Consider the following 25,383-nt stretch of genomic DNA (forward strand, 5'->3'; position numbering starts at 1 on the left):
GGCTTTATTAGCTGGCATCCTGCTGTTGCTGTTGTTTATGCGCAATGGCTGTCCCGCTGCAACGAGGAGAAATGACTGTGCTCCCATCAGCGCAGCTGTGTCGTGAACGTATGATGCAGCATTTTGGAGCAACACTCCTGGAGCAATCGGAGTGTGACTGGTCTTTGTCATTCATACCGGTTCTGTATTATGTGCAGCCCGTGTTCCAGTGCCTCTGGTGCGCTTTCGAACATTCACTGGAAGTTTGTCTTTCACAGCAGCGCCCCCCAGCAATAGATGCTGATCTGTAGATGTTCTCGCTGAGGGTTCATTACCAGACATGCGCACTGAGGTTGAGCTAATTATGAGTTACCCTTCCTGGAGGAAGTTGCTGACAGCTCATCAATAGGCACTCCACAGGATGCCGCCTTGGTTAACACTGGGGCTATGGAACACACTTGCTCCTTGATCATTGTTGGCGTGGACTTTCCGGTCCTGACACCTGCCGAAGTGGAAGAACTCCTGCTCTCCATGACTCGTACTTAGTTTGGAACTTTTCTAAATTGACATGTCCGTTGAATTTGGTTATAAGTCAAATGCTCATGTTTTAAATTGTCACGTAGTATGCTTGTGTGTCTTTTTAACTTGTCAAAATTGACTAGGGTTCTATATATATATATCTTAGGTTGAGCTGTTAGACATGAAATTTTAGTTTAGGCTTTAAACCACTTTAACCGACAAGGGGAGGGTGTTGTGTAGCCATTTAGTTACAGCTCCATGCACGTTAGTTTAACATACTAGGCCGCTGTACACTTTGACCTAGATATATTTTATTCGGCTTCGCATTGTTATTTTTACAATAACCAGTTTTGCGGTCTTGTTTTAATTTAATCTATCTAACTGTTTTTGCTTAGCCCTTAGTTCTCAAACAAGACATTCTTGATCACTTTGTGCTTCAGTCAAGGCTACAGTTTGGTATATTGCCGGTGAACGTGGTAGAAGTTTAGTCTTCGACATTTGTAAAAAATACACATCCTTACGTAGGGACATTTTCTTAGAACATCAGCTGTGTTATTATAAAAACACTTCTTAGTCCCATTACACGTCAAGAGGGAGATTCCAGCCAGGGAACCACGACTGTATGCTGATTGCTGAATGCTTTGCTGCAGATGCTAACGCAGACTACAGGCCTTTGCTCAGGTATGAGGGTTGATGTCCTCCCGGGGGAACCTGAAGGGCAGAATTAGAGCTTAACATGCTGTGCTCAGATTATGACTTAGATAGGAAATAGTCCATAGATTCTAGTGACAATATGATAGCGTAATTCTTCTGCTTCACTCTCCTCATCACCGCTTTAACATTGTCATGTTGTGTCGTCCTGGTTATTGCAGCTCACGCTTTGCTATCTAAAATGCAGTCGTTTTATTAAACCAGTCTTTAAAACTCATACTGCTTCTTATTGTCATTTATATATGAGACCGAATTGTGAATGAGAGAACTGGATGCAACCTGAGTGACCACGACTTCCCTGAGAAGTATGATATGTCATTCGCTTGACTTCCCAATCATCTCTACCTCTTGGGAGAGACAAGGCTCTGCAAGCTAGTCGGAGCAAAACCTGGATTTAGAGTGACAAGTGTCACCCATAGTGGGTCAGACTCTGTCTCCCACACCGTGGACGATCTTGCTCAAAATCCAGTAGTCTCATTAGAATACTGGGAGCCTACAGGACACTCTGACACTGTACACCACTCAACTCTACGCCCTTCCACTCTGACACTCTACTCCCTACACAACACTCTACATCATTCCACTCTATGCCACTCAATGCTGTTCTACACCAGTCCACACCACTCTACAACTCTCTACGCCACTCCATAACATTCCACTCCACTTTACTTTACCCCCACAAACTTTCGGCCACGCTAAGCAGGAGCCATGCTGGTGTACAACATGGCTTAAACATATTGGCAAAGTTAATAGCTCTTGCATAGGCAAAACCTATTGGCTGTGCCAGTTCTTGTTTGCAAAATGGAGTCTGACCGAACACTTGATGTTTCTTTTGGTAGACCTAGAAAACGTGACTATTCAACTAGTTTACTCAGACTTTTTCCAAACCAGAAATTCAAATATGGTGAAGTCTTTCTTTGCGGTGTTTTGGTTGGATTGTATAAATAACACAGAATCATGTTATCATAAACTACTTCAATAATGCCGTACACAAGCAAATTCTACATCAATGCCTAACAATAGGAGGTTGTGTATATTGAAACACACTTCAAATACTCAGAATGATATTGTTTTACATGTGTAAATCCCATACCTAAAAGCATACACACCCACTTTCAGGTGTGTGTGTTCTAGGAGTAGTATTAGTTTATTATTTCATCTCTCACTTAGTTGGGGAAGCGTGGGTTGGGTCCCACATTTACAGTGGAAATTTCTCACTGGTACATCAACCTCTTTCTGATATGTTTTTCCCTAAAGGGCTCTCCAAGGTACAGATGTTTTAGTGTGAGAGATGCTAATACAGGCGATCATGCAAAAATGTCATTGTGTCAGGAGATAGTGCAAAGTAATTAACTGTCAAATTTCTTCACTCATTCAGTCATGATTAGTGCTCAGTGGATCAAGCGTTTTTGTCTATTCCCATTTTTGAAAAGGCAAATTGGTGCACACACTCATTGTGAGCTTTCCTTAGCAATGGCCTTCTGTTTTTGCTGTGACCATATAATTCAAATTAACTTCTTTCTCCCCCCCCCCCCATTAGACCGCTTATGCTAGATGACGGAAACACATCTCCTCAAGCATCCAAGTTCAGCCGCCATTTATCGCCTGATGCACTTCATGACTCCTACTTCATTCAGTCGGTAGGTGTCACGTTTTCTATTATGTTCTTTCGTAGGGGTGATTTAAAAAAATTGTATCAACTTTGGCTCACAATTTGCTCAGTTGACAATTGCGAACTAACCTCATTTACCCCCCAAAAATGCTCAGAGAATCAATTCTTGACAAAATTGGTTTGCCAAAAAATATTATAACAATGCACAACAAAACATTATTCTTAAAAACAAATGTATTCTTTAAGCCGCTGTTTGATACAACATTTGTTGAAACAACACATTTTTGGGAACGTATAACTCAATAGCATTTTCTTATATTTTTGGACACGTTGTGCATAATTTAGAAGCTTTATGATTTTTTCTTGAAATATATCCGTGAGTGTTCCAAATTTAGTATACTCCTAAAAACGTTTATCAAGAAGCCTTGGCCTTAACATTTCTTATCTTTTCAAGCAACCTCACACCTGACAACAAGGAGCATATCTATTTACATTTCATGCAATGCAGGGTAGCAAGCAAAGTTGATGCGCTCGCTTGCATGAGAGGGAGACAGCAGAAATGCACCATATCTACTAAGGTGTGGATCATTTCTGCTTTCTCCTAGTGCTGGTGCACTGTGAGCAGCTTAGAGCCACCACAGGCTCCCTTGCACTATGTCTGCATTAAAGGCAGGACTGTTTTGTGCAGGAAGGGTTCCCTCCCTGTACAAAACCCATACTTAAAGGCATATTCCTATTTTTGTGCATACTGCAGAATGCAGCACACAGAGAAAGAGAAAGTAACAAGGATAACGAGATTTCCCCTTGTTGTGCCTGGTCAGGAAGGTGTAGCTTTTTGAAGCACCCCTGATGCAAAGTAATGTAAGACAGCATTACACACTGCCTTGTGCTCCTTTGTAGTTACTAAACCATGCAAAGCCACACAAGGTGGGTTCATCATGACACGGTTTCCGACATCCTTGTTTATTGCATTTCACATAAGACTAGTGCACAAAAGTCACTAAGATGTACAATAGCATGTATGCTTAGTTTAACTGTTTAGTTTATTGTTTGCATCAATGAAAACTGTAGAAAGATTAGGTGCCAGTATAAATAACAATACAAAACACATATTAAATGAAATAACAAATACCTGCAAAACATATAAATGCCATACATTATCTAAAATGTAAATCTATTATTAAAAAGGTTGGAACAGAAATTAAAAACGTTTAGCGAAATGCTTCACGTTTAACTCTCATTCACATCAAAGTAGGACATTAAGTGGTTCTTGAAAACAAGTAGAGCAAGAATTTTTCGGACGTGCAATTGAGAAATGTTGACATCACTGGCACATTTTTAATCATTGAACCACGTACTTTATTAAACATTTTCTAATTAAAATGGCACATTTACATTCCTGCGGGAGAAAGGGTACTCGTATTCCAAAACATTTAAGGTGCCTGATCAGCTTTAAGACTGCTTGTTGTTGCACAATTTACCACGTAGAATGTGTCTCATTTACAAGACAAGAAGTGGAAAAATAGAACAATATAAAATGTTGCTCCATATCAATAACCTATTGAACACTATACCTCTGAAGTCCAAAACTTGCGCTGAAATCCTTTATCTATTGGCCCATAATCAATTCAACATTTTTGGAGGGTGGGATAGCACTATTCTCCGCACCAAATAACAGGAAGCAGCCCGGATTCCCAGCCTGCTTCTTATTCATTACCTACCACAGGTCTTTGTAGATTTGCTGCTGTGTGAGTTCATTCTTTGTGTCCGGAGGTTTTCAGCGGATATTTCATTGGTGATAACAAGGAAGGCACCTAAACAGAGTCTACCTCCAGAGACGTTTTAACGCATGGAGAAAGTGGTCCCTGGCCCAGGGCCCCAGCCTTCCAGGGGTCCCAGATAGAGCCACCCCTGTTCTGAAGGGAGTCTTGGTCTGATGACCTTCAATAATTCTTACGCAGATTTTGAAAAAATAACAATTTTCCTCAGTTTATTTTTAATTTGGGTGATGTATGGGTGTATGTGAGAGACATTTTGCAGAGAAATGTTTATATTTTTGAACATCATGCTACATTCATAAACAAAGTTTCTGTGGGATCAAAACAGTACCTCACTTATGAAAAATGGGTGGGGTCACTAAGATTATTTGAAATAATATTGGGGAGAAGCTGTTGTGTTATAATAATGAAAGCACGTCCTTGTCGATGAATATTATATGTAAACACATTTAGAATTGGGACCATGTGTTTATGCAATATCAATGACCTAGCCAAAGAGGGCATGAAAGAGCTGAAATTGGATCTTAAATGTATGGCTGTTCCGAACAAGGGCCCCCAAATTACTTTTGCCCCAGGGTCCCTGTCTACCAGCTTTTGTGTTTATCTGCATTTGAGTTATCACCTGGTAGGTTGCTGTCACAGCGACATCCAGGGAAGAAATCTGCTTTCAGGATGTTGGTAGAAAGGAGTAAAAAGCCCTAAAGCCAGCTGCTTCAAATTCATATCACATCACCACTCCGCACTAAAAGTAATACCATGACACTCAGCAGTCAGGTGGGGGACTTTAGTTCATGCAGACTGCTTAATATTTCCCTTTACTGCTTGGCACTCTTACATTCACATAAAACAAAACCGCTATAGGACATATCCATCACCCAGTATTGCACCAGGCCAAAGCAATAATTCACCCACTGTCATCTGATCAGGAACTGAATAACTAAAGAGACCTGCCACATGCTGCTGGCCAATAGAGGACTCTTAAGTTAGTTCACTATGGCAGGTCCCAACTAGACACATACTACAGCACTTCTGCCCATCTCAGAATGACAATCAGATATGTGATGATATTAACAAAGTTAATCCCAGATGATCTCTTCATCACTTCCCCCTTTAACCAATACCTGCCCAGGACCATAAACTTTAAACAACATGTCTCAGAATGGGCAACCTAGAGCAGTGGTTCCCAACCTGTGGTCCGGGGACCCCTGGGGGTCCGTGAAGTCTCTTCAGGGGGTCCGTGGCTGCTTAGACAATGTCATAATATTAACAAATTAGGTCCCCAGCTTTCACTAATGACTCATTGCCGGGGGGGGGGGGGTCCCTGGATTCCAATAATGATCCAGTGGGGTTCCCCGGGTTCCAGTACTGATAAAGTGGGGGTCCGCAGTAGACAAAAGGTTGGGAACCATTGACCTAGAGCATTTACCAGCTAAGTGAAGTAGGAACATAAGAAATACTATTAAGGGATCTGCAGAGTTGCTCAAGACTGCCAGCTTAAGGAAAACTGTAAACTGCATGCCTGTCTCTCACACTTCCTCATTCACCACACTGCATCCCACAGTGCAAAAACAGCACTTTGGTGCTCCTCGTGCACAACATGGAAACACCTCCCACCCAGGATCAAAGCAAATACAACACACTTTCAACCATACACAGTTTAGCATGCTACCATGCAGTTTCAGTGCCATACACTGAGCTGAACTGGGAACTTAAAGCAGTTTTGGCAATATTGTCAGAGAAGCCCCCCCACACCCCGGGAACAAGAGTGAGTGGAGTATACTGGTTTTGCTGCCTTTGTTACTGGTGGCCAATATTGCAGCATCCTTGCGAAACTGGCTCCCACCCCTCCAGCCTCCCAGGGAAATGCCCAAAGCCTGCTACGGACAATCCGGCCCTGGCCCCACATAGGTGTAGTAAGTTCTATATGTGTTATACTATAATAAAATACTTCAGCAGTACGCATTTATTAATTATGACAGGAAATTTTCAGTTTACTTATTTAAATTATATCATTTACAGTTTCAGCCACAGCGACACAGAAAGATGTGCTTAGAATCACACATTGCTTTGTGCAAGTGGCAAAGTGTATACGGGGACCTGTGCCTAACCAGTATTAGCATGTGTACCCAGCGACCTGGCCTCCTGTTAATGTGCAGCTACAGGCGTTTTATGGCCCAGTAGGTTGTTCAGAGGAGAGTCTACGCAGTATGCATGGGCAGAGTACGATGTGAGTGACAGTTCTTGCAGGTGAGATGAGCCTGAAGGGAAGTGCCGGTGTGTGGGTGACATGACAGAGCTCTAGTAGATTCTGCTTAGATGTTTGAATGGTGCTTCCAGGTAGGAAATGTGAGAAGCTGGGCTTCGGACAGGTTTTGCCTTTCACAGAAAGGCAAGTTGTGGGAGGTAGAGGGAATTTCCAGGCACTCCATGACTGAGGACCATATTTATACTTTTTTACCGCCGCATTTGCAGCATTTTTTGACGCAAAATCGGCGCAAACTTACAAAATACAATTGTATTTTGAAAGTTTGCGCCGATTTTGCATCAAAAAGCGGCGCTAAAAAAGTATAAATATGGGCCTTAGAGTAGTTTCATGAGACCAAATGCAAAATCAGACCTTAGAAATATTGGGTGTTAATTCTGATGTTTTTAGACAATAGTTTCTGTGCAATATTATGCATTTGAATATATACATGTAGGTTACCTACTACATTGCTTTTGGTTCTAATGATCTGCACCATCCTACTGGAGCAACAGGAACTGTCTTTTTAAACGGATTGCATTTAATGCCCATTTTTGACTGCCATGAGAACTGGTATGTAGCAATGAGTATTCATCGCTTTTAAATGTATTTGCCTTTGACCGTACACCAATATTAGGTATTGTGGTTAGCGTTGACATTTTTCACTGTGACAAAACGTTTTAATTGACTGCTTGTGGGACTGAAAAACTGTGTTTCGGCATCACTTCCCTACTTCAGAATGAATCATTTCTGACATACCATGTATGTTTACTGCATGGGAACTCGACACAAATGTTACACAAGTTGCAACAGAGTATTTATGTCTAGGAGTACCACAGTGGTGGTTGTGTGTCATAACAAGAACCTTTCTCTTCCCCAGAGTTAGAAATGTTTGTGTGTAGCATGTTGTGGTGTACATTTGGTGCTGGGATTCCATCAGTGTGTTTGTATTCCTTCACGGTGGACTGCCACATTAGGACAATGGCCGTAGATGCCCGGTATGTCCGTTGCTACTCCTTCATTTCGAGCTTCCCTGCGCTGACCCTTGTAGCTAGGATGTGGTGTGTCTGATTCAGATCAAGAAACTCTTAATGGAACAGGGAAAAATCATTTTTGTGTCCCCCAAAATATGCCAGACCACTTTGACAGGCCAATCGCTGGCGTGCCAGGAAGCATCCCTCATTAAAGATTATGGCCAAGGGCACGCTAATACTTAACCCATAAAGCTAAGGCAGAAGAGGAATGAGGCCCAGCTTGAAATAACTCATTGCCTACAGGCCTGACCCAGTAGAACACATTCAGAGTTTAAGTTACGAGATATTTGTCATCGTGTTGTGACTAGAACAGTGCAGATTGTCACCAAAAGAACATTTGGAACCTTAGGAAAGGTGCAGTTAAGGTCAAGTGGACCTCGCCCCCCCCCTCCAAAAAAAAAAATGCTGCACCAGGTCTGAATGAATATCCAGCGAAGCTGGACTTCTGAGCCAGGAAAATATCACTCCCGTTGGCTTCCAATCGAAGCTCTGTGGACAGCCAAAGAAACATTGCACCATGGACAGGACTGGCCATCCACTTTCAATATGAGATCAAACTCAAAACACTGAGGAAAGGCTTACACTCCTCTAATGTGAAGAAGAAAGAAAGACAGTAGCTTGCTCAGAACAAGCATTATGGGCTTAAAATCACCTGGACCAGCTTCACAGCTTGCAGCACTGAGTGCGGGGAGGAGAATTCAAAGATTCAATGTCGGCTATACCAAGTGAGATTGAATAGCTTATAAAAATCTGGGATGAACCTCTGAGCTGTGTGGCTATCTTTCTTCAACCTGCTCTGGGCACCCAATGTTAACAATTATGGCTGGCTGAGCGTTGTAACTACCAGGACACCACTTCTGGACATTATTTTACCACACTCTGCTCAAGAAGACTCCAAATGTGCGGCCACGGTGGCAGCCACGTTGGAAGCAGTAGAGTCATAGCAGTGCCTGCATATTATATTTACTGTATGCAATTCTAGTGTTACCTGTAGATGAACATTCTACCACTCGCCTTCCTTCAAGAATAAGCCTTACCGGCTTGCAGGAGTCTTCTTAGTCATGCAGCCTCCAGTAGTGGCTGTTTAATGAGATTGGAAGGACAAAAAGCTATATTTATCACAAGAGCTGCCCACTTCCTCTAACCAATTCTTAAAACTAGAAGAACTGGCCTAACACCATCTTTTACAGAACACAGTTTTCTCACAATTGTTTTCTTTTCATGGAAATTATGTATAGTTGTTTGAAAGACTGAAATGAAGGTACATTTTGTGTCAAATCGTCAATTTCTTCATCATTCACCTCAGAAAAATAAACAGCTGACATTCTGTGCCAAGCATATACTTCCCAACACTGTAGTTCGATACTATCTTTCAGAATGTTCCAGAGTTCAAAAGAAGTATTATTCTGTTTTGATCGCAAAAATTAGACTTGCTATGTTGCTGAAAGAAGAGCGGAGAAAGTCTCCCTATTTCTTATGGAACAGTTAGCTAAACGTTGGGTTTTTTTTATTGCATTTTTGCTAGTGGAGATTTCAAAAGTGCAGATTTAGTCATTTTTTGGAATAATCTAGTTTGAAATGAACAGTTAAAGAGTTTGCCGCCCATGCATAAATCCCTTTTTTCCATATCATGTTGCTCCATCAAGCCTTACTCTCTCGTTTAAACATGCTAGGTTTTATATAGTGAAATAAACTATTTGGGGGGAAAAAATATGTTTTAATGTCTGATAATTGACCCGTTTTCTCCTCCTACACATCCAAACCGGGCCTCACATTGGAGTAAACGTACCAAAGATCTTTCCACCACATGCAATCAGCTTATAGTTAGGATTGCCTGAATCATGACATCATGCTGCAGCTTCTGCAAAGTGTTAGTGAGAAATATAGTGACACTACAAAAGTGCCTCAAAAGCAAGATGAAACCTCCAGTTTCCTAGCAGAAATGGAAGTAACATCACTGGATCTCCCACCAATCTGCACAGGCAGAGACATTACTTGTTTTTCCATGGTCCACCTGTACAGGAAGTGACATCACTGATTTTACACCAAAAACGATCTTTAAAAGAACCCAAGCAAAAGAACTTCATGTTTCATCACCTATCAGCACAAGAAGTGACATCCCTGGATCTTCCATCATCCATCTCCATAAAAAGCTACATCACCAGTTTTCCCTTCCTCCATCTGCACAGGAAGTGATAGCACTGGTTTAACGACAAACCTTTTAAAAGAGGAATTCAAAGCAAGAAGCCTTCATTTCCCATCACCCCGGGAAGTGACTTGACTGGATCTCCCATCATCCACCTGCACAGAAAGTAACAATTGGTTTCCCCCTACAGCACCCCCGCTCCTCCTTCTACAACCTACTTGGATGGCAGCTGCAATGCAGAAGCATGCTGATACCAAAGGCACGTCTTACTGTGCACAGAGCCTGGTTCTTCCCCTACCTACTGCACCCCTCCATGATCTCAACCCTAGCACCCACTCACAGCATTGCTTCCACACTTCACCACACAACCCAGAAGGAGCATTCACATGCACCGACGTCAAGCTCTCAGCCACTCGCTCACACAGACTAAACACCACAAACAGCATGCCACACGGTTATGCAAGATTCTCAACACCCACTTGTTCACCAAACAGGTCACAGAGATATGGGACCTACTGCACGACCACACGGCAGAGCTGCTCTTATTCATAGAGACATAGCTAAACCAAACCTCTGCATCGGACACTGCTACAGCCACCCCTCCCCCCGCTACACAATTGCCAGGCAAGACTGGTCAACAAGACCAGAGGTGGAGTCACCATCATATTCAAAGATACCATGAGCTGTACCACCTACACTGACATCCCAACCAGCTACACTGAACATCTCACATTCAAGATAAGTATTAACAGCCAGCTTCTTCCTGGGCGAACCCTGATATACAGACCACTAGGATACCCCATCAATTTCACCAGCGACATCATGGACTTCTTCACACCCCTTACCAATACCCGCACCATCATCGTTTTCAGAGACCCACACTCTAGCCCTTCTAGAAAACCTCCTGACAGATACCTGTTGGACCCACTTTTCTACTCAATCAGCAACATCACAGTCAACAAACCAGCAACTATGACCTGGTCAGACCATGCCCTCATCAGGTTCAGCATAGTCATCCTGCACCACTACAGACCTACCTTGCACCAGAGCTGGAAAAGCATCACAGAACAGGAGGGTGCTTCTGCCCTCTTCACGCACCAGCCGGAGCACACTAGCATCTTGCCAAAAGTCATCCAGAACCTTAACAGCTGGATCACAGCAAACGCCAACATCCTGGCTCCCCTCAAGAGTATCCCATTGGCAAGAACTCCTCAGCAGGCCAATTAGTACAAAGAGGAACCCAGCCTCACAAAAACACCACTGCAAGCAACTTGAACGCAATTGAAGAACAAGTAAAGATACCGTAAATAAAGACATCTTCAAACCAGCCCAAAGGGGCTACGCTACCACTAGCGGATACAGGACACCAAGTGCACAGCACTTGCAGATCACACAGGTGTCAGCACTAACAGCAGCAACGAAATCTCTATCATCAACAATTTCACTGTGCCTCCTGCTTCCTCCAACAACATTACAGGCCTTAGCAACAAGCTCTTGGGAGTTCTTCTACAACGAAACCACCTCTGTATACAGCATCTTTCACTTGCAACTGGACCCAAGCCAGGAACCGTTAAGTAACCACAAGGAAAAAAACAGGAAATAAATACACAAGTCACCATCATCACTGTCTCTTGCTTCCACCCCTTTAAGATGCTGTGGAAAATCTTCAAATGACTCCCCTAGCCATATGAAAAACTGTCACTTCTGCTTAGTCACCAGCAAGCTGGGCTACGGGAACACCATGTACACCGGGATCACCAAGCAACTCACTAGAAGACTACAAACCATCAATAACTCAGCAGCTAGATTCACCCTCCCATAAGAGAACTCTCATACCATACCTCATTGGTTTTTACTGACTTCCGATACATAAACATGCTCATTTCAACCTCCTAACACACACATTCAAGGCACTACACAACTTGTGCCCACCCTACCTGAACAGTTGCACCTCCTTCCACCACCCCTCAGATACCTCCCCTCCACAGCACTCTTACTTGCACACATCCTGTGCATATACAGAATAAAGTCAGGATGGGTATTCTCTTACATCAGTTCTAAAGTGTGAAAAAGACCTCCCCCCCCCCCACATCATATAAGAGCCTCTACTTCTTGAATTCCGCAAGTCTATACACCTGACTTTTCAGTTACCAACCTACTGTAGCCAGGACTAGGCATAAAACCCTGCTCAGTGGCAGGGTGACCCCCCCCCCCCAACCCGATAGTATGCTTTACAAATACACAACTCGCTGCAGGCCAAACACAAATATGCTTTAAGACATTATGCATAATGCACAAAGTTTTGCCATGATACAGAAAAGTCATGTTTAAAGGCGAACTACCCAACATTTCTTTTGAGGCTTCTGAGGTCCAGCTTTAATATTTTACTCCATGGGCCCCATAGCAAGCTACTACAAGCCAGAGTTACAGTGCCAAGTCATCTGACTCACAAACTTGGGAATGACCTATTTTGTAGCACTGGATACAAAAACAAAATGTCTTAAGGAAAGCACTCAAATCATATCTGTTTCTGTCGATTTCACGAAGTTCCTATGTCTGGATTGCCAAGTTGTTTCTTGGAATGAACATTGTGCTTCATGAGAAATAAATTAAAACCATTTAATGTAACCAAATTAAAACCATTAACGAAAGTGTTTTTGACTAGAACATTAACAGTGTGCAAGCCTCATAAAAGCAGTTTTTTAAATAATTATCATTCTTTGAGTCTGTTGTCCTGAATGGCTTATTGATTTGCTCTGCTGTTAATTTGCAGCCATCTGCAGAACCAGCTTCCTGCTTAAATAGTCCAGCCATTGCTGGAGGACCATTTATATCGGATGTGACAGAGGCCTCATCAGGTAGTGGAGCAACGATGGGAGCTGCCCCTGAAGAAGAGAGGTAAGAAAGCAAAACTCCAATGTTGAGACTTGTTGAAGATCATACAAACTGCTGTAGGATCTTTATTTGTTCACCTTATTGCACCACAATACGGCAATGAACGTGGCTGCAGAGTGAACAAGTTGCTGGGGCTATGCTACTCATGGAAAAAGGGCAGGAATAAAACCGATGCGGAACTCAAAGATCATTGAGTAATCTCAGACTCCATAGAAAGACATAGGTAGCATATGCCAACAGCAGTTGGGCGACAGTATATAGTCCACAGTGTTACAAAAGTGAGGCAGAGGCTGGCAACATGTACAGCTGGTGCTCCAATTGAATTCTTGAAAAGTAGGAGCACCCTGTAACTTGCACTGCCCGGTGATGGTTGGCCTACGGAAGGTCCCAGGATATTATATTGGTCCACTTGTAAACAGAATAACCCGGTTTTTACAGAGTAGTCTGGAGGACTAGGGATTCTCCAATCTAGGGTAGACAACCGCAGACAAAGTGAAAAAGTGGGCAGCTGCTCTGAGCAGGAACATCAAGAAGAAAAAACTAAATACTTGCAATGCAAACTAGATCAGATTTGGTAACCTACACAAAAAAAACAACAAAAAAAATTCACTGCAATAAGAACAAACATTCCACTACCTACCAAGGGGAGGAAACCGTTTTGGTTGTCTGGAGACTGGCCTGCACTTGATACTCTACATTAAATATGAGCATATTTAAACTATACATGTTCCCCGTATTTTAGTTCACGGAGTGCCAAGAAAATTTAACAGCTTGTGGGTACTGGCCTCACACCCGAACGAGTGCTCTCTTAAAGGTTCAATTTGTGCTCTTGCTGACTGCTGGTGGTGTGCTGTAGGAATGGCTTGTAGCCAGAGTGAAAGCAGATATGCAGAGCAGGGTGAAATGAGGACTGAGCCACCACCCTTTTAGGAATGGAAGACATTAATGTTTGGCATTAGGCTGTTAAACAGGTAAGACCATGTTGCAGTACAAGATAAAAGCTCTGCAGAAACAGCACGCTGCCCAAACCCCTTGCGTAATGTCGATTATGGAGCAATGTCAATTAAAATCTGACAGTAACAGCAGCTTGCAGCATCCAAAATACAATATCCCAAATAAGAAAATAATTTCTGGTATGAGTACTCTAACAGTTCCCAATGGAGTGAGCAGGTTCAACAAGCCCACAACCTAGGTATTGTCTTTAGGGACATGGTTGTGTTCTTCAGCCCTGCAGAGCAGGAGGTCCACTCCTGAAGAAGGTGTGTTCAAAGAGACCAGTCAGTGAGTACTTAACAAAATCTCTGCTCATCAAGGCTAAATTGAGTGGTGGAGGGGGAAGAGACAAAAACAAAAACACCACACACTCACCTTCTCTGCCGCGGGCTAGCACAGGCTCCCAGCGGACAATCCTGACGGTGCTCAGAGCAGCGTCAGGATTGGTTGCGAGTACTCAGGCTCTCTCCAGACTTCATGTAAGGCACCTGCCCACACAAATTACTTGCCCAGTTTGAGCTGGAGCAAGGGTATAATCTTGAAATAAAAGGCCTTAGAAGGGACGCTAGGATCATAATACCTAGCCAACCACCTACAGTGGGCAAGAAATACCCCCATGGACATCTATGTGTGGCCCTTTATTCACCCACCAATGTTACCACTCCTAACTGGCCAGCCCAGTAACGCTCTGCCCACTTAATGGAAAAGTCAGGAAGGTTCCGTTTAGCATAGGCTACTTTAACTTTGTCCCACTTCTAGACTGGTACAGGCACCAGAAAGGACACTGGCTCATAAGAACCCAGGGAAATATGAGCCTCTTCAGCAGCCTGGTTTTTGTCCAGAAGAGACTGAACTTCCCCATCCCTCCCACAGGGGGCAGAGCCAAAGTCCAGCCCCACACTCCATTGCATCCAAGCTCACCCATCTAAAACATTACACAGACCAATTGACAGAAACACAGATGCTCACCTGCATGTTCACCACCTGCAAACACACCCCCTCCAGATACCCATAGGTAAGCCACTGTAACTCAGATATTTAGACTATAGACACATTCCCTCTTTCCAGTAAGATTCTTCATATGCACAAGGATGGGTGGGTTCACTAAAGCAACTGCTATAACAGAAACAAAGTTGTGCTGTGTACACTGGTTGGGACCAAAAGTGGATCAATTCCCTTGTGCTCAAGGGAATATGTTGTTTAGGCTCATGATTGGGCGAATGCATAGATGAAATAGAACTTTATCAGTATGGCTCACTAGTGATCTCACCAATTGTATTTAATGGAGACCTAGTCCGGAAACTTTAGCAGAAGAGCAGTACCCGCCATCAGCTGGATTGACTGACTGTTTCACAATACCACCAAACACCTGTATCACACTCCATGTCCTGCAACCAACACAGCACTCCACGCTCAGGAGCATGCTTTTCGGTATCCACTCACTCAAACATGGCACAGACTAGGGACCTACTTTTCCTCATGGAAACATTGCTGAACCTTGCAAACACATGATTGCCACAGCTACCCCCCCCAAACACACAAAATCAGTAGACAATACTCCACAAGCCCAAAGACGAAATTGCCGCCAACCTAATGAATGTGAACTGCACCATCTTCTAAGATGGAAGACTTTATGCTCAAGCTCCAACTTCACCCAAAAGTGGCACTCTCACCTACAGACCAACAGGCCCACCAACTTCTCGGTCACAGACTGTACCACCACTGGCCCTAGTGTTACCTCCTACAGGGAGACCTGAACTTCCAACTAGTCTACCACACCCATCAACTCAAAAGCACTCTTCGAAAGGCTTGGAAGCCTTTGTCTAATCCAGTGATTAAAAATACCTACCCATATTGCCAGAAACCTCCTGGACCCTATTTTCACCACCTTCTACAACATCCAAATCAACAAGCAGGGGTGGGGAATTCCTATACCCCGACGACTAAGACATTGTTTGGGGCCCAATAACAAGTATGCAGGTTTATCTTGTCCTTGAAACAAGTAGACCCAACCTCCTGCAGCACAAACCCTTTGGCTGCCAGTTTACAGTCCCACATTATGAAGCAGGGAAGGGTGCTGTCTGCAGCTGAAGTAAATGTGTGTCCACATGTTAATGCTGTTCAAACTTGTATTAATGGTTCATTAAGGCAAAGCTTCTGTTATGATGATCGCTCTAAATACTTGTAAGCTTGGCTACAGTACTGATTCCTGGGGGTGTGGGGGCTACATGTGTGCTCCCAGAAGGCTTTCTGAATAAACGCACATTCGCAGAAGATCAATATTTTGCTTTCAAAATAAAACGTTCCCAAAAAAATGGAACTAGGGAAAAAAGGCTTTACTAAATTACTATTACATTTCAGGTACCATTTCTTTGAAGCATAATTCAGTATAATGTTTTGATGCATGCTGGTACTTCCAAAAATATTCATAATGGAAAAATCTGTTGCAACAAAAGAAAAAGACTACATGATTTCACAATATAAACCCTGATGAATTTCAAGTACAAAAAAAGAAACGCATTGGCTGTTTTTTGTATTGACGAAATAAAGGAACATACTAGGATTCATTGAGATTATTGGACTTGGATATTGGGTGCACCTCTCCACATTGTACATTTGGGCTTGTTGTCTGCAAAAAATGTGTTGTGGTCTCAAAAAGCACACATTGCCACAGTTGCTCCTGGCACTTAACTCTTGTGTGCTTATATGCTACTTGTGAAAGACGATTTTTCACTCACAGTGAAGCCAACCAATAGATGGCTAGAGATAGAATTTTAATAAAAACAAAAAAAGGTCTTGGGGTGCAGACCTAATTAGGTGCTCAATTGTTAATGTCACAAAATTATATCCATTGTATATGTCTTTGCATTAGTGCATATTTACCAGTTCCATAAATGCACAAGGATTTGGAGTAGACCAGGAAAATCCTACCCCTAGAAAAATTGTGAACTGTATTTCAGCACTAGCAAGTATGCGTGTGTAGATTTGCTCATGTGAAAGTGTGTTGTGTTTGTAAGTTCCCTTTACCTCCACTTTTTTCCTCAACTGTAGAAGTTTTACTTCTGCCCCTGTCATTAGCCAATGTCCAACCCTTCAAAGTATGGCAAAAGACTAGAGAATAGCTGGTAAAAACCCACAAAACATTAAAGTTAGTTTGTTTGCACAGGCGCAAAAGGGCATTCCAACTCTGGAACTTTTGCTTACCGTTACCTCCAGCCACAGTATGCAGATCTGTGGATAGCTGGCAAAATAAGGTACCGCCAACATTCAAAACAGACATCTAGATTTTTTTGCAGGTCAAATAGATATATGAAGCAGACCATGGACAAGTATATATTTTATTAAATTCCACATCCCTGAACAAGCCCACGCCAGTCTCGTGGACAAATCAGGCCCTTGTAAAATTCAGCATCCCCAATCCACCACACATGCACCACTGCCAGATCAGCCCATTGAAACAGCCACCACTGACAAGGAATGGAACACCACTCAACACCCACCTAAGCAACAGCCACGCCAAAGCCATCGAACGTGACCTGTAACCTTCAGCCCCAAAGGAAAGCTCACATTATGACAAATTAGACTGAGCAATACACGTTTTCCATTTGAAATGACGTTTACCGAGGGCAGTGAATAAAAGGCAAATTGCAAAAAGTGTGAGAGGAAAAATGTTTTAACAATGCGAAGTGTGCCAATATTTCTGTTGCAACGATCGATAAATTAAATGATTCGGTGTTATAGGCATAGAACAGCTACACGTAAATGTTTTCATCATGACTATTTACTCGAGCGAAGTGGTCAAATTACAAGACCGTGCTATCAGTAATAAACGTAGAGCAAAGATAAACCTATCTAGTCCACAGGGAACGCTCGTGGAGATCTCGGTCGAGGCGCACCACACTCCCCTCTCGCTCAGATACTCAAGCTCCCCAGGATCTTTGCTCGATTGATCTGAATTTTACAGGAGCGATTTAAGATGGATGCGGATCTCCTATGCCTAAACACCTCCCCCACCATCTATATGGGGATTACTTACAAATTACGATCACGGGAAATTAAATATTAATGGTGGCATATACGGGAAGTACACCACTTACAGTAAAACACCATCACAATATTTACAAATGGTAATAAAACGCAAAACTATCAGTGTTTGCATACATGATAGTCAGGCTGTACGACTAATCACACGTGTTAGCTCAACAAAGAACCAAAAACTACGGGTCTTATCGCTGCACGTTTGCGGCCTCACAGGCCTGGAGAGGTTTACTGTGTAGCTGCATCTCCCATGATAGCGATGAACTTCCAAACGCCAAATACGGGAGAAACAGCTCACACCATTTAGCAAAACGACTAATTTAAAGGCAGACAACAGCCCGTTCATTCCACCGTCCTATAAACCTAATTGACGGGGTGGACGTGGTGAGAGAACGTAATGTAAATTACTTAAATGCATACTGCAGTACCCAACATCAAGAGTTACGTTAAGTATGAATGGCAATAACGAACTCTGACCCCTCGCTCTCGGGACACAATCAATAAGACAACGTTCAGAAAAAAATACGTTTTATTTTTGCAATTGTAGAAAAAAAAAATCCGTTGGGCAACCAGTGGCGCCTATAAAGGTAGGCGGTTTTAGAAAACGTGGGTGATGGAACATGGGTCAAAGCATGAAGTGAAAACGTAAAAGTTTCAATAATTAAATGTCACTGATTATTGTCAGAGCTGCTAGTATCTGGCCAGATCACATGTTGTAACAAATTTCCAGGAGGCGGGCAGTTCGGTGACACTAATTTCGGGAAGCTGAAAACAAATATGGAAAAACTGCTTGGGATATAACGCGCAGTTCGGGCAGCTCTGATTTGAGTAGGTGGCGGCTCTTAGAAGAGCCTTTGGGCTCGGTTGGGGGTCAGTTGGTGTTCTGGCGCCGATGTTAAATTACACCCTCTGACCCGGATGATGCACATACACAATGTCTCTTGCCTCTTACTCGTTTGCCTCCCCAATGGCGGATCACTTCCTGGGAGAGACGGATCTGGAGCGGGAGCGACTTTTGGAAGCAGCCTCGGCTCCTTCTCTAGATGCCGACCGAGAGCGGGATGTCGATCGGCGAACCGGCGATCTCGAGCGAGATCGGGACCTTCGAGCAGAGGAGCGGGGCCTGCGCGGGGATGGGCTCCGCGTTCTCCTACGGGGTGATGGGCTGCTGCGCCTTCCGCGACTCCTGCTGCGGGACCGTGAACGCCGCCGGCCTCCGGAGCGGGAGCGGCTCCTGCGACGCCCGCCCAGGCGATCACAATCATATGCATAATGGCCCCGCTCCCCACAGTCGTAGCAGCGATCCGAGGGGTTAAAGCTGCTCCTGCCTGGAACGCGGCCAAACGAAGAGCGCCGGGCACGGCCGGCCGACAGCTCCACCCGCACTCGGGAGCCACAGATCACCTTCTTTCCGTCCAGGCCATGCACGGCGTCCTCGGCATCTCGCGGGTCTTCGAACTCTACGAAAGCGAAGCCTGGTGGGTTCCGGGCGATCCAGACGCTTGTCAGAGGGCCGTAGTAGCTGAAGGCTCGGGCCACTTCGCCTTTGTCCGCCCCGGCACCAAGGTTCCCCACGTATACCTTGGTTCCCTCGTCCCGGTCACGCCTGCGGGAAGACGAACCCGAGTCATAGCCACCATAGCGCCCGCCGGACATGATGGCTGCAAGGGGGGGTCTGTACTTCCTGCTCACAGCAGCCTCGCTGTGCGTGAGCGCCGGATCTGAGGGGGAGGCGGCCGAGGTCGATTGAATATAAAGAACGAGGCCTAGCTGCCAAGAGCTGCTCTGAATGGTTAAAAATAGAGGCGTATTGAACCGCCCGCGCTCCCTCGTTATTGGGTAGAGAGTGACAAAGAAGATCCCTATTGGCGAAAGGGGTAGTTTGAAAAAAATATACCGCTCTTTAGCGGTGTGAGCGACAGCCACCCAAACCAATGAAATATCGACATGACTACGTTTCTTTTTTTGATGAAGCAATATTACTTAGAAAGCACAGTGATCAGTTAGGTTTAATGTTCAGGTACTCGCCATAATTACGATTTTTTAAATAATTGTTTGCGATATTTAAAAGCTTCGACCGTATTTTTACTTTTCCGGTAATAAACCAACTGGCAAATCATGGCTTAGGGCGCAGTTTTGCTTCCTGACAAGCAGAGTATGTGCTTCCGCTCTTTGAGCTCCGTAGACTAAGGAATGGAACGTCAACGCAATGCTTAAAGAAGCAGCCTTTGGTGGCCAGCTTACATGAGGATACAACAAATACGTTGCCAATGGAGAGCTGCCTGTCATGATAGACTGCTGCTGGCCTAAGCCTAGAGACAGAAAATGTGCTACAAAAGCAGACCGTGACCATACGCAAATCCACATTTGTCGGCAGTTAAGACATAATTCACTGTGGTATGGGATTGAATTTTTGAAGAGTCATGGCCCCCGCTTTTTGTTCTGGTTCTTCACCTCTTCTCACTGTCTAAACAGCAACAGGTCAGGCTTCAACGCTCCAACCAATGTAAACACATTTATTCAACAATATATGCTGTTTACATATTTTGCCTGCGCAAGTTTTGCTTTTAAACCCAACTTATTTGCTTTGGCAATGCTGGGAAGAACTATAGAGGAGAAAATGTGGCGTAATCGCTAGAGCTGCCGACCAGTGGGCCTAGAGAACCAGGCTCAAGCTCTGGAATTGGCTCAACATTCTGAGCAAATTGTTTAGGGCTTCATTACGAGGCTGGAGGGCGAACCATCTACCCGGCAGCACCGTGGTGAGAAGACCGTAACGGACATGGAGATCTTCTCACCAGGCCTATTACGACTTCCCTACTGGGCTGACGGCCAGGAACCAAGGTTTCTGCCATCAGCCCAGTGGGAAACGTGGGGCAGCGTTGTTCTCGACTCATGATAGAGCAATGCAGCAATGCTACCGCACGTAGAGTGCACCAGTGCCCTTGAAATGCACACTGTCTACACAGCAGACAGTGCGCATTTCAAGGGTGCTGGGCAGTGGGACCCCTGCACTGCCCATGCCATGGGCATGTACTTGAGAGAAAAATGCTTTAGGCAGGCACCAATCAGAATAAAGAAAATACTTCTACAGTGAAAACATTGAATTAGTCACCAATGTCATGATATATTAAGCATCCACTCTATTTACCATTTAACTATATACACGCTCAAAACCCACTTATTAAAACACTCACTGTGGAGAAATTCTATATAGACGTAAATAGGTACATACATCAACAAAGGACACAATCTAAAAAACATAACATATTGAATACAAGGCCTAACTGGAGTCTTCCCTCACTTATATAGCTTTTTATTACATACCAGGTCCACAATCAAAGGTAGTCCGAATCACAAACGTACCGAAAATTGAAGACACCCTTGTCTCCTGTTCTGTTGATGCGTTTTGCCCTCTTGGTTATAGCCTCCTCAGGAGCATTGAAGAAAACAATTGCCTAAATAAAATAAATACATTTACTGAATATACTAGTGGCACCCACAGCGTGCCTCATCTTAAATCCACTATGACCCCCTCCAGGTGTGCCACACTTATCGTAGGCATGTCCAATCATGCTGCCACGGTCAGTGTGGAAAAGCAACCACTGGTGCCCATGTAATTGGGAAGAAAAAAGTCAGCCAACAAAACAGAGTGTCTGTAAGCAGCCAAACACAACCACTTTCTGTTACCAATGATGTACCATCGTGTCTATAGTAAAGGTCACTTACCTGTGTGCAGACAAGTTAGTGTGGCCATTCTCTCAAAAAAGAAGGTTTGCCCTACAGTGCAGTAAGGGTGATGCATGCTGTTAGTGTTAGAGGTCAGCACTACAACCCAGAACTCTGTCTTATGAACCTCGACTCCGTTAGAAGCTATACGCTGCAAGGAAGGCTGTATAATTCAGTGCGTGCCTTCAATGATACCAAGGCCGTCTATAGTACCCGACCGCAATCTGACATAAAGATAGATAATTGTATTGCAGGGCATACAAAAAAACCTCAAAGTGTGAATAAACAAGGCCATTCAAACTTATTTATGTGTCTGTTGAGTCATCTCAATAGAGCGATGTGACCAACACCCGTACTACGCTGTCCCAGCCCTTCCCTTTCTCTGTTGAGGGTATTGAAGCACTTGGGGCTGTTCCTTCACATGTATATATTTTGCAACAGAAGGGTGCCACAGGTCGTCCTTCCTTCATGGTCGTTGTGAACTTCGACCACAGTTCCTGTGCTCACACAGCCGCATCTACATGGAATTTATTACCATGCCAGCAAGCAATAGAATGCGGGGGTGGTGCTGACATGCACGATACCCGGAAGAGGAACCATTCCGGACAGGAAGCAGAAAAAGCTGGTGCGCATCCTCATTAAGCGCTAGCAGTCTGCATTGCTATATTCCATAAAACTATTTGTGTGGCACAAACGTGACATCCAGTAGCGCATAACCCATTGGCATAATGGATTGCCTCATGTAGTAATTAACCATATCATCATATGCTGTGAACAGGGACTAGGAAAAATTGCTATATTTTTAACAATATATCCACAAATCATAGTGACAAAACCAAACATATAAATATAAGTCAAGTTACAGTAAAAGAAATAAAGCCAAGCATGCCACATTAGTAAATAAATGAGTTACTTATATGTGCCATGTCACTCGAGTTGATCCTACATAGTTTTGTTCACGTATATGGTCTATCAAGACCAACTGTATGTTAGCATACTTGCACTCATTTACACCCGAGCCTAACAGATTGAATCTCAGAGGCAGTTAGAAAATTTAAATCAAGGCCTCACATTCCGTCAAGATCATTCAGTCCCTGGGTAGCTGTACTATATCTTTCAATCATCTGTGCTTCAACTCTGTTCAGGATGTTGGATACTTGCCTTCCTTTAATCTTTTTCTGCAGTGTATATAAAACTGTCAATCTTAAATCATTTTCATTATGGTTATTAGTCCGATAATGTTCTACCAAGGGGGCTCCGGCCACTGCACATCTTATTTGTGATGTATGTTGTAATATTCTGGTCTTAACTGGTTGAGTGGTTTGCCTTATGTATGTTAAATCACAGGGGCATTGGATACAGTAGACAACATTTTTTTGTGTTGCAATTGGAAAACTTCACTTGTCAATGTATTTTTCATTGATGGTAATGGTTTTACTATTAGAAATGAATTGGGACGGCCCACAATTATTGCACTTGTAATGCCCTACTAAAATTGACAATCCTAACATTTCTCTTAGATTAGTTTTCTATTCCGTGGGTCTTACTGCTCTGACCAGAGGGTCCCAAAAGTTTTTTTCTTTCTTGAAGCTGAACATATGGTCAGGAGTACCTAGTGGACTAAGGATTTTCCAATATTTCTGGATTATGTTCTTCACTTTATTAGCTTTTGGGTTATACATCAATACACATGTAAGGGAATTAGTTTCCTGACGTGTCTTCGGGGTCAGTAATACTTCCATAGGTGTAAACCAAGCCCTTTTCAGTGTTGCCTTGACTAGTTTTCTTGGATACCCTCACTGGACACATTTATGCAACAGGATGTTTGCATGTTCAAAGTAATCATCTTTATGTGAACAATTTCTGCTTATTCTAAGGAATTGACAATAAGGTAGATTTTCTTTCAGTGTACATGGATGTCCACTCAAGAAATGCAATAGTATATTGCAGTCCGTTGGTGTGGTGACTAGGCTAACTTCAATCTGGCCCTCTCTATTATCCAGAAGTCAAGGAAATTGTTTTTTTATTGTCACATATCGAACTAAACTTCAGGTTGTGAGTCCTATTGTTTATCCATTGTAAGAAAGTATCTAGAACTTGCTTATCCCCTTTCCATATTAGCAAAACATCATCTATATAATGATACCATTTCGTAAGGTGTGCCTGGTAGGGGTTACTGTCACTCTAGATCCATCTTCTTTCAAAATAAGGCATAACCAAATTAGCTATCTCTGGAGCAAAACTACGCCCTATCGCTACTCCTTTAACATGTAGATACAGGTCTCCTTTAAATGTAAAAAAATGTTCTTTAAGCATAAAGTAGCTAATTCAACCACAAAATCAGTGGAAACGTTAAATGGTCTTGGCCTTGAGTTGAGAATGTCTTTACTGCAAGTGCTTCATCTTGTGGGATGTTTGTATAAAGACCCTCAGTGTCTAAAGTTACTAGTAATTGTTCATGTTCACCAAAGTGTAGGCCTTCAACTGAATTAATAACATCCATAGAATCTCTTAGGTATACCTGAGCCCTGGACGCAAAAGGTTTCAAGAACGTGTGCACATATAGGGCCACGGGTTGTAAAATGGGGCACATACTGAAATAATTGGCCTCCCTGGTGGATTTGTTATGTCTTTATGTATTTTAGGTAAAATATAAATCAGTGGTGTCCTGTACTTTTGTCAGGAATTCAAACTCCTTTCTACAGATCCATCCTTCTTCAAGTGCTATGGTAATCATTTCATGAATCTTGGCTTGCAACTCTTCAGAAGGATCTTCTTGGATTGGGCAGTAATGCAAACCGTTACTAAGTTGATGAATTATTTCCTGATCATACAACATGATCACAGTTGAAGAGGCTTTCACCTTGGGATTATGGCAGAGCACAGCTGTTTTGTTCCCGGCTTGAGATTCCAATTTCATTCTTGATCTATAGGTGCCAATTAACAGTCTATGAAAATCAGTTGATGGAGAAGCTTCCCCAATAGTGATCATCCATGGAGAGCAGGGGAGAGTAATCATATATCTTCTGGTGTCTCCACAATGTTTGCCATCCTGATGATGACCCTGCACTGATTAATCTGTGTTAGGGTCTAAAGGTCGACAGAACCCATAGGTGTAGACTGGGTTTAAGTTTTTAATGTGGATAGGAATATTCCAAGGACAGATATCCTACAACAACACATCATTTGTTCCAGTCACATGTATTTATATATAGCACCAGTGCAGGAATATTAAAATCAACAAAAACCTGTGAAGAGGAATTCAATCAACTCCTTGATACAGGCTTGTAGTCAGTAGAACCATGATCTTTATTTCAGCGTCACTCACATCCATTCTAAATTTTCTACGCAGATTACTATTTTTGTGCAAATCAATGTCATATACTGCTAAATCGTCAATCCAGTCATATGTTTCATGTGCATACCTAGCTGTTTCTTTGATCATGTATTTTAGTTAATCTGAATTATATACAAGCTGCCTTCCTGTATCAATTGTAACCTCAAAAATGTTTCCAAATGTTAATTTCAGATTAGCAAAATTATTTTCACTCCTCTCAGGACTAGTGATGCCCTCAATCACTAGTTCCACCATGTCAGCAGTAGTTGTAATTCTAATAGAACCAGGCAAAGCAGTTGAAGCTGATAAGGTAATTCCAGGTAAAGCGATTGCAATACGGAGTGCTGCTGTTTCATGCGTAATCATACCT

The 25,383-nt window shown here is 43.2% G+C and overlaps 1 protein-coding gene and 1 pseudogene across 3 annotated transcripts in view; one reads left to right on the top strand and one right to left on the bottom strand.

The window, feature by feature from the left end:
* Positions 1-25,383, top strand: part of HSF4 (heat shock transcription factor 4) — a 356,190-nt gene that overhangs the window by 221,717 nt on the left and 109,090 nt on the right. For all 3 annotated transcript variants that reach the window (XM_069216203.1, XM_069216204.1, XM_069216205.1), the window contains exons 7-8: positions 2,750-2,849; positions 12,795-12,919. In XM_069216203.1, the coding sequence (XP_069072304.1) occupies positions 2,750-2,849; positions 12,795-12,919 (225 nt within the window). The remainder of the gene's footprint in view (positions 1-2,749; positions 2,850-12,794; positions 12,920-25,383) is intronic.
* Positions 18,459-19,714, bottom strand: LOC138267332 (serine/arginine-rich splicing factor 7 pseudogene; annotated as a pseudogene).

The sequence above is a fragment of the Pleurodeles waltl genome, chromosome 12 (genome assembly GCF_031143425.1).
Source record: "Pleurodeles waltl isolate 20211129_DDA chromosome 12, aPleWal1.hap1.20221129, whole genome shotgun sequence".
NCBI classification, from domain to species: Eukaryota; Metazoa; Chordata; class Amphibia; order Caudata; family Salamandridae; genus Pleurodeles; species Pleurodeles waltl.